Consider the following 10379-nt stretch of genomic DNA (forward strand, 5'->3'; position numbering starts at 1 on the left):
CCACCACCATGCTTCACTGTAGGATGGTATTAGCAAGGTGATGAGAGGTGCCTGGTTTCCTCCAGACGTGACCTTTGGCATTCAGGCCAAAGAGTTCTATCTTGGTTTCATCAGACCAGAGAATCTTGTTTGTCATGGTCTGAGAGTCCTTTAGGTGCTTTCTGGCAAACTCCAAGCGGGCTGTCATGTGCCTTTTACTGAGCAGAGGCTTCCGTCTGGCCACTCTACCATAAAGGCCTGATTGGTGGAGTGCTGCAGAGATGGTTGTCCTGGAGTGCTGCAGAGACGGTTGTCCTTCTGGAAGGTTCTCCCATCTCCACAGAGGAACGCTGGAGCTCTATCAGAGTGACCATCGGGTTCTTGGTCACCTCCCTGAACAAGGCCCTTCTCCCCCAATTGCTCAGTTTGGCTGGGCGGCCAGCTCTAGGAAGAGTCCTGTTGGATCCAAACTTCTTCCATTTATGAATGATGGAGACCACTGTGCTCTTCGGGACCTTCAAAGCTGTAGACATTTTTTTGTACCCTTCCCCAGATCTGTGCCTCGGTACAATCCTGTCTCGGAGGTCCACAGACAATTCCTTTGACTTTTCATGGCATGGTTTCTGCTCTGACTTGCACTGTCAACAGTGGGACCTTATATAGACAGGTGTGTGCCTTTCCAATTCATGTCCAATCAATTGAATTTACTACAGGTGGACTCCAATCAAGATGTAGAAACATCTCAAGGATGATGAGTGGAAACAGGATGAACCTGAGCTCCATTTTGAGTGTCATAGCAAAGGGTGTTAATACTAATGTACATGCAATATTTCAGTTTTTTATTTTTAATAAATTTGCAAAAATTTCTACAAAACCTTTTTCACTTTGTCATTATGGGGTATTGTGTGTAGATTGATGAGAAAAAAAAAGAATTTAATCCATTTTGGAATAAGGCTGTAACATAACAAAATGTGGGGAAAGTGAAGGGGTGTGAATACTTTCCGGATGCACTGTATATATCGATAGATAGATAGATGGATAGATAGATAGATAGATAGATAGATAGATAGATAGATAGATAGATAGATAGATAGATAGATAGATAGATAGATAGATAGATAGATAGATAGATATACTTATGTTGCTTATATTCTTCTAAGCGGCTAACCCAAGAAAATCTTATAAAACTCTGGCAACACTTATTGTCTTCAAATTCAATATCTTGATTACAAGAGTCATATAACTAATGATGGTGATTCCACATGTGTCATCCAACTATATAGCCAGGCCAAGTAAGGATGTTAAGAGATATATGACTTTTTAATGAAAGTTACCAGACACTTATTGGCTACAGTAATAGGCTCTCTGTTACCCTAGCACTGCAAGCACTTGGCTATATTAAGAAATTCCCCTTCCTGCAAATAAGGTGTAATCTATCCCTGTAATGCAGAACTCATGCACTGTATCTCTGAATACTTAACTTATCGATCTATACACAAAGGTTCCCATAAGCTTCAAAGATCTAGACCAGATCATTTTTGTGGCTTTGACAGGAAAGTGCTGGGATGTGGGCAATGCTGGTAGAAATCTGAGAGAGGGATGCTGGGTGGACAGAAGCACTATGTTAGCAGCGTAGCTCTAATTCCCTGCCATAATTCAGGAGGCTTGGTCGAGAGAGAGCAAAATCTGACCACAAATCTCTTCCCTGTGTATGTGATTGTGCATCATGGCCTGTCAATGGGGGAGGTGAAGGAGGAGTGGAAAGATGAAGGGATGAAGCTCAAGAGGATGGAGAACAGCATGGGGAATGGCTGATGGAAACATGTTCCCATGGAGAAAGGGACAGAATGGGAAGGTTAATCTAAAGTCTGCCTGTTAAGCTGAGGGAGATTTTCATTCAATTTTCAATCAGAGTGTAATCAGATTTTATGATTAGGCAGGAGCACATGGGTCACTACAATTTCTCTCGTGATTTACATAACCTGTGTTGTGGAGGGCTTTCTGTCATATGATTTTCAATTACCTCAGTATAGACGTTTATTATGCTCTAGATATACCTTGTTTATATTTTCAATGGAGATATTTTGTTGAAGACATCCACACATAAGAAATACTTGAAATAAATTATTCTCTTATTGGCTTGCAATCCTTTTCTTGATGTGTTTGTATCCATGAAATGACCTAGTGGAAATGTCCTCATAAATTTAATTTCATTGGATGGTTACTGGTTGGAACAATTTTACATTGAGATTTAACAGATTTGGAGCTGATGAAATCTACCCTGTAACCAGTTTATATTACTGAAAAATGTAATATTTATACTAATGGCACTGCCATATTAATTCTCCATCTTTTCATTTGGCTGCATAGTGCTTGGGAGATAAGACCCCTAGTGACTTTACTCCCGGTCCCCAGGTACTCAGTGGGAATATTTACCCTGAGGTGAATTAGTAGAGTGGAAAAAATAACCAGGGAGCCAAAGCCAGTTATTGGCTTGGGACTTCATGCTGGATGAAGGAAATGGGTGGCAGGTGCTGCGGCACATAGCACTTTAACGTCCTGCTGGGAGAGAGGTGACGGGAAATGGAGAGAGAGAGAGGGAGGAAGAAAAGAGAGAGTGTGGGGAGGTGACAAATGAAGAGAAGCAAAGTATGAAAGAGAGAAAGAGAAGACAGCTGTGCAGTTCTGCCAAGTCATTTAAATACATACATTGGAGGGTATGTTTTTGTGAGTGTGAGGAGTAAATGCACGACTGTGAGCATTAATACTTATTCAGACTAGCTGTGCTAGGCATTTTGGGCATTCTCCCTTTATGTCTGCTTGTGTGAATGAATGCATACATACATCTTGACCTGCTGCTACAGTTTATTTCTGATCTATATTATTATCTTACAAGTATGTATGACTGTACGAGGGTGTTTCCTCTGATGGGTCTATAGAGGAGCAGTGTCGTCTGGCTTCAGAGAAGTAGCAAGTGGTGACTGGAGGAGGGTTGGCGGGTGGTACTGCATTTCCTGTGCCCAGATGGTGGCAAAACTGCAGAACAGGTGCTGGAAGGTTTGGCTTTTCGCCATGTTGACTTTAGGCTGCAAGTAAGGTTTATTAGGGCTGACCATAATTTGTACAAAGGCCAACCAGATCACTTGAAGAGTTTCTACAGTGTCTCTATATAGTGAGAGATTACAGTAAAAATCCATAAAGTGGTTAAACAAAATTGATTTGACCTCAGAATTATTCTTTTTTCCTTTTTTTAACCCCCCCCTCCCCTTTTTATTTTTTGCCCCCTTTTTCTCATCTCCCCAATTGTATCCGGCCAATGACCCCACTCTTCCGATCCGTCCCAATCGCTGCTCCACCCCCTCCGCTGATCCGGGGAGGGCTGCAGCCTACCACATGCCTCCTCTGATACATGTGGAGTCGCAAGCCGCTTCTTTTCACCTGACAGTAAGGAGTTTAGCCAGGGGGACACAGCACGTGGGAGGATCACGCTATTCCACCCAGTCCCCTCTCCCCCCTGAACAGGCGCCCCGACTGACCAGAGGAGGCGCTAGTGCAGCGATCAGGACACACAACCACATCCGGCTTCCCACTCACAGACACGGCCAATTGTGTCTGTAGGGACACCTAACCAAGCTGGAGGTAACACGGGAATTCGAACCGGTGATCCCCGTGTTGGTAGGCAACGGAATAGACCATTACGCTACCCGGATGCCCCCTTCAAAATTGTTTGATGTGGTGTGGCATTTCGGTATACGCTCCTCTGTTGTTTGCATATGACGTCACTAACTACAGATGAAGGGCAGGAAGTGATTTTCTACACAGGAAGCACTATGACAAACTTTGGAAATTCCTGTGTTTGGCGTCATTAACTGAGAAACCACAATGGATTTTTATTGAGTATCAAAAGTTGTTGTTCATGAGAGGGGGGAGGGGGAATGCAAGAAATTGACTGAAAACGCCGGAAAAATGGCTTGCGAACCGTCGTCTTCGGTCGGGAGGAGCGGAGTCGGATAACGTGCGTGTGTGCAGTGACCACTTCATCAAACAAAATCCTTCTTCATAACCTAAGGATCATGTCCAACATATCTTGCTTTCTTTTATACCTTTCTCTCAAAATATCATCTAAACTAGCACAGTTCTGGCTAAACTGGCTCCATCTCGTCCATTCTGCTTTTCACTTCCTGCCGTCCATCTGAATCTCACGCGTCATCAGAATCATGTGACTGCAAACAAGCTATTGCAGTATGTTTGTCGTTAAAGACTTATGTTGCTTCTTTTCAATACTCAGAGGAAAAATATCCAAGAATGAAAATATGTTATTTCAAAGATATGTCAAATAACCGTGAGATACAGTAGCCACACATGGACTTGTTGTAAATTATTTTCATTTGGAGTTACCACTTAGCTTCTCCACTCTGTAATAGAGCACATTCATGGTCACATTTTGAAGTTTTATAGCAAACCCAAGCATTTTCACACAGGAACTGAAAGTACATAACCACTCTGTCTACTTGGATTTCTAAAACAGCCCTGAAATTGTGCCTGTGGAAAAAAGCGATAGCAAGAAACACAGTTATATGTTTTAATCCTTTGTTTTGCAGCCACATCTTACACTAAATTAATAAGAAAAGGAAGGCGAAAAAAGGTGAGAAGGAAGGAATGTTAGAAAGGGTGGAAATGGGAAATGAAAGGAGTGTGATTAGGGCAGCTAGGGTAGGAAGGAAGAGGGCAGGAAGGGATTGGAAAGGAAATGGTGGCAGCCCAGAAAGTAAAAAAACCCAATAAATTGATGATGAAGGAGGCAGGACAAAGAAAAAGACAAAACATTGTGTTAAATGAATCAGATTCATAACATGGCAGCACTGTAGAGGAAAACAAATGAACATCAGGGGGTGAAAACTATAGGATGAAGGAAATGCACTCCATAGCAAGAGCTGAATCAGTGGGGTCCCAACCTCTCTCCTCCCCATGGAGTCACTCTGGAGTAAAGCAGCAGGAATTTGTAGGGTCTTAAGATGAACATAAAACCCATTTCCCTCACCGCTACATCCAACACTGAGTCTATATGACTGTTGTACTGAGAGGTGGAGGAATGATGGGATCGAACACGAAGGAACATGAGACGAGGCGGTACAAAAAGAAAAAGAAACCACGAGGGAGATGATGAAAAGTATAACGGAAATAAGATGGCGAGAGAAATTAAAGAAAGACAATGTATACAATGTAGGAGAATAATATAGGAAAATAGATTAGGAAGGAAGTGATTAATTCTACAGACAAATAAGTGATAGAAAAAGAGGGCAATTGTTGTTTATATTCAAAACCCTAGTAAATATTGCATTTTAAAGGACAAGGACAGTTAAACAGACTCTGTAATAGATTGTGATATAAATATAACAGTGGATGTGAAACCATTAAATGCACATATGTATTTATTTTGCACAATTGTTGCAGTGCAACGTGGTAGAGTTCATGTGCGCTTAGATATAGACGTTGTAATAAATGTTCATGTTTTGCTCACGTAATCAGTTACCCCGCCACTGAGCCATGTAAGAAATCTAAATTAAAAACATTAATAATATTTTAATCAGGCATCTTACCCTTGCCTTCCAAGCAATGTCAAAGATATTATTTCTTACTGGATGGTATATCATTTTTGTATTACACACCACAACCACTGTAGCACTAAGAGAAAAAGTAACCCTGCTTTATACTCAGAAAGTTGAATCAGTTCATCTGGATACAACGTTTATTAACAAAAAATTGTCATCACTCATCTAAGTGACCTCTTCCGTCTCAACTGACTGCAGGTATCCCGAACCCTTATAAACAATACAGTGGCAGGTGTCTGGGTAGCATAACGGTCTATTCCGTTGTCCACCAACACAGGGCTCGTCGGTTCGAATCCCTGTGTAACCTCCGGCTTGGTCGGGCATCCCTACGGACACAATTGGCCGTGTCTGCGGGTGGGAAGCCAGATGTGGGTATGTATCCCAGCCGCTGCACTAGCGCGTCCTCTGGTCGGTCGGGGCGACTGTTTGGGGGGGGAGGGGATAGCATGATCCTCCCACGCGCTACGTACCCCTGGCAAAACTCCTCACTGGCAGGTGAAAAGAAGCGGCTAGCGACTCCATATGTATCGGAGGAGGCATGTGGTAGTCTGCAGCCCTCCCTGGATCAGCGGGGGGTGGAGCAACGACCGGTTCGACTCGGAAGAGTGGGCTAATTGGCCGGATACAATTGGGGGGGAAAAAAAGTGTGTGTGTGTGGGGGGGGGGGGGTAGCACAGTGGCATAATGACCGAAACCAACAATCAGTTTCATATGCAAATAGGCTTGACCATTAACTAGAGTTAGAATGGGTACTATCAAATTGGCACCAACACCATGCAGTCTATGGTTATTGTGCAGCACACACTACCAAGATTAAAGATGTAAGATAAAATCAATTGTACAGGGGATAGGGAATAACTGGAAACTGGAAACAGTAAATTAATAGTTACAAAATGTATCCCTCTGTTAATTCTTCAAATACAGAATTATAGTATACCTTATGATGGACATTTTAATTAGTTTGCCTTTTTATAGCGGATTACAAGTTTTTTTTTTTTTTTTTAATCAAACATGCAGTTCTATCTATGATGAATTGTTTGAGATATAGTATTTGCATGACAAAGTGGCATCTCTTGTTTGCAATAAAAGGAATCTCTTGTATAGTTGTGTTGTAAATGTTTATCAAATACATACAGCTTGAGTATCATACACACAAAGGCATTTGTATGCCACTAGGCGTCGGTGTCCAAGGTGTACACCACCAAATGGGTGGATGAGTAGGGTTTGGGGGGGGGGTTACTTTTCCCTGAAGCTGCCATCTTATTGGAGATTAATGAACAAGTTTGACTGTGCTTCCAGCTCTCTCTGTGCCGGCTCCCATCTCAGCACACATTGATTTATGGACATCCAACAGTGCATGAGTTATAATTTGAAAAAAGGGTTTGTTTTTCCTTATGAAGATGGAATTTTAAATGTTGTGATGAATGACCCCCTATGGGTTTTATTTATCATACTGTCACGGGTTAGTCTTTGTGTGCATATTATTGCATCTCTGTGCATCTGTGCTTACTTAGGTATGTTTATATCCACTGGTATATGTGTGCATACTAGAGTCTATGTCTCTGTGTGTGGATTTTTATGAATGTAAACTCATTGAAATACATGTCTGCAAAACTGTTGACGGGACACTTTTTTTTTTTTTTTTGTCTACTGCCATTGACAAAGCAACCTCAGCTTTCCATGTCTTCCTGAATCACATAAGCCTCCCTCGGTGGCAGCCATTGTGGAAAGTCAGCAGGATGTGGCATGTCTGCCCAGTCACTCCATCATTCTGTGTATGCATATGGATTTAAGAGTATTATCCAGTTACGATATGTATGCCAGGGAATGTTTGATGTTCCTTTGGTGGTATAATATGGAACAAACCATGTGCTAATGCGATGCGTCTTGGTAAATTTGTGGGAGCAAGGCGAGGGTTTGTTGAGAGGGAAAGAGCAAGGCTGACTAACAGCCCTGACACATTGATATGTGCGAGACCCTTAGGCTATGACAAGTCTATATGGTTGCAGCAGAGCTTTGTTTGCATGTGAATGTATGTGTGATGTTTTATAAACATGAATATTGTATACAGATGCAGATGGTATCATGCTCTGTTTGATTTTTTTTTAAACTGTGTGTGTGTGTGTGTGTGTGTGTGTGTGTTTATTTGTATAAACAGGTCCCTGTGCCCCTGCTACCCTCTCTGAATCCTGACATTAGTCATCACTTAATCCTGACATTAGTCATCATCATTTTTGGGGGTGGTCTCCTTTCTATTTCCTCTCATTCCAAGCACTTCTGAGTGCCTTAATTCCTCACCAGCATCCTTTACCTTCTTCAGCTCATCTGACCTTTGAATATTAGAGCTGTTGTGATTTGTTTTTCTCTCACAGTCCTCCTCCTTTTTCTTGCTTCTGTGCAGGGAGGCCTCATTGCCGTCCTCCTTCTCATCCTGCTCTTCACCCTGGTCCTATACACTCGCCATCGCTGGTGTAAGCGTCGGCGCGTCCCCCAGAAGAGTGCCAGCACTGAGGCCACCCATGAGATCCATTACATCCCCTCTGTTCTGCTGGGTCCACAAAGTCGTGACAGTTTTCGCGGCTCCCGGGGCACACATCAGCATGGTAGCTCTGTCATTGGCATGCCAATTCGTGAGACACCCATCCTTGATGACTACGACTGTGATGAGGAGGACCCAGTTGGACACTCGCTGAACTCCACACCCAACCAGCTACACAACCAACTTAGCGATGGGATGGTCAAGGAAGACTACGAGGGTCTTATCAGCCAAGGTCAAGACCCCCACTTCCACGGAGTCCACGCTGATACCCTGTGCAAAGAGGATGGGCTGAAACATAATTTGGGTAAGAGAGGTAAGCTTGTTAACATAAATGGGGTCTGTAGTATTGCGCTTATCCATCTACTTGGAAAGTGACTTAAAACAGAGCTGAAACATTGGCTTTGGATAAAAGCATCTGCTAAAGAACTAAATGTAAATATAATGTAAACGGGTTCGAGAAGTTAAAAAAAAATCAATTCGTAGTCACCATGGGGAATTGTATGAATAATTATAATGTTTTAACCATACAAGATAGATTTCCCATGAACTATAAGGTTGTGAAACCATGGTATATCCTCCCGTAGAGGCCACAAATCAATCTGATTTCAACTTTGTTTTTAAGAAACTGGGTTTTATACCCCAAATCCTGGTGAAATACTACCCGACCAACAATCCAATAGCAAGTTCCACCAATCAAAGACTTAACCATTACCATGGAGATGTAACTGTTCCATAGTTTCGCAACTGAAAGCCAGAAAGTAGCAAAGTAACATAATCTCTGTTGGCTAGCAGCCTGTTCCATCATGTTTTCTCTATCGGACATGATATGTTTTTTTAGAGATGTGGAGAAGACAAATCACAAAACAGTACAACAAGAAAACATTAAAGGTAAAATGTTTGTGATTGCAAAACTCAATTGAAACTGGTTTGAATGTTATGGGAAAGGGATTCGACGTCATCTTTTGCAATGCTTTATCAGATGAGAAGTTCATTTCCTCTTCCTCTCTTTCTATTCAAATATATTTTGCTTGGAATCAGTTGTTATAACGCTGTGATTTATCATGTAACTGGTTGGATCAGTTCAAGGCTTCATCGAAAACTCAGAAGTTTAGGGATTTACTAAAAGGTTGATGGAGAAAATGAATAGGACATTTACTACTGAAACAGTGGGCATTGATGTTTAAACTCTACAGATTATGGCTACATCTAGAGTAGTAACCATGTAGTTGTAGGTATAGTGTTCATTATTCTATAGTAGCCTACACTAAAAGAAGTAATTAAAATTTAACAGGAAATCTATTGCTCTTATATGGCATTTTACTGTTCCTTTAAGTGTGACTTGACTTTCATTGTTGGCCAACATTGCCAGCTACCCAGATGGAAGAGCTTGGAAATCTGTGCTTGGCTTTGGCCCCTCCGAATTACTCAGCAGCATAGACTTTGTCATCTCTCCTTTTTTCATCCAATTTGACACGTCCAGGTCCTTTGTTCTGTGTTGGGTGTTGGAGGAAGCAGTAGAATAGCCATGTATGTCCTCCATATTTTATGACTCAAAAAAAACATTGTAAAAATATACAGTACCACAGGATATGGACTAATGGAAATGCCTATCTTTCTGACCGAAGCCCTGTCTCAGAAAATGCCTACATTGTCACTGACTCTCTAGAATGACTGTGGTCCATATCCTATGTCCCTTCTGGCTTGCCATAGTCAGTGACCCTGGGTATGTCTGTCAAGCAAATGTAATGGGGAGTAGGTGATTAAAAAAAGAGGCCACTGAGCAGTGGTCTGATTATTTACATGTGAGGTTGTACTAATGGATAGCTCGACTTAGCCCTCTTTTAACATAAGTCTGAAATGCTTTCATAGAAGCGCCTTTGAGTACTCCTATTACCACTGGGACTACAGTGGTTTTCACCTTCCATATTCGATGTCATTCTCCCCTGAGCCCTGGGCATTTCTGTAGCTTCTTATGCTCTTTCTTCCTGATGTTGCTGTCACTCAGGATCGCTACATCGATCACTACTGCTGTCTTCTGTTCCTTGTTGACCAGCACAGTGTCTGGTTAGTTAGCCAGCACCTGCCTGTCAGTCTGGAACTTGAAGTCCCACAGGATCTTAGCTCTGCCATTCTCAACTACATTTGGTGATGTCTCTTATTTGGACTTGGGGACTTCCAGTCTATATTCAGTACAGATATTCCTGTGCACTATTCCAGCCATGTGGTTATGCCTTTCAGTGTACACTTTC

At 42.1% G+C, this 10379-nt stretch overlaps 1 protein-coding gene across 1 annotated transcript in view; it reads left to right on the plus strand.

The window, feature by feature from the left end:
* Positions 1-10379, plus strand: part of LOC130121572 (astrotactin-2) — a 570216-nt gene that overhangs the window by 135637 nt on the left and 424200 nt on the right. The window contains exon 3 of the mRNA XM_056290419.1: positions 7993-8443. Within this exon, the coding sequence (XP_056146394.1) occupies positions 7993-8443 (451 nt within the window). The remainder of the gene's footprint in view (positions 1-7992; positions 8444-10379) is intronic.

The sequence above is a fragment of the Lampris incognitus genome, chromosome 12 (assembly GCF_029633865.1).
Source record: "Lampris incognitus isolate fLamInc1 chromosome 12, fLamInc1.hap2, whole genome shotgun sequence".
Lineage (NCBI taxonomy): Eukaryota > Metazoa > Chordata > Actinopteri > Lampriformes > Lampridae > Lampris > Lampris incognitus.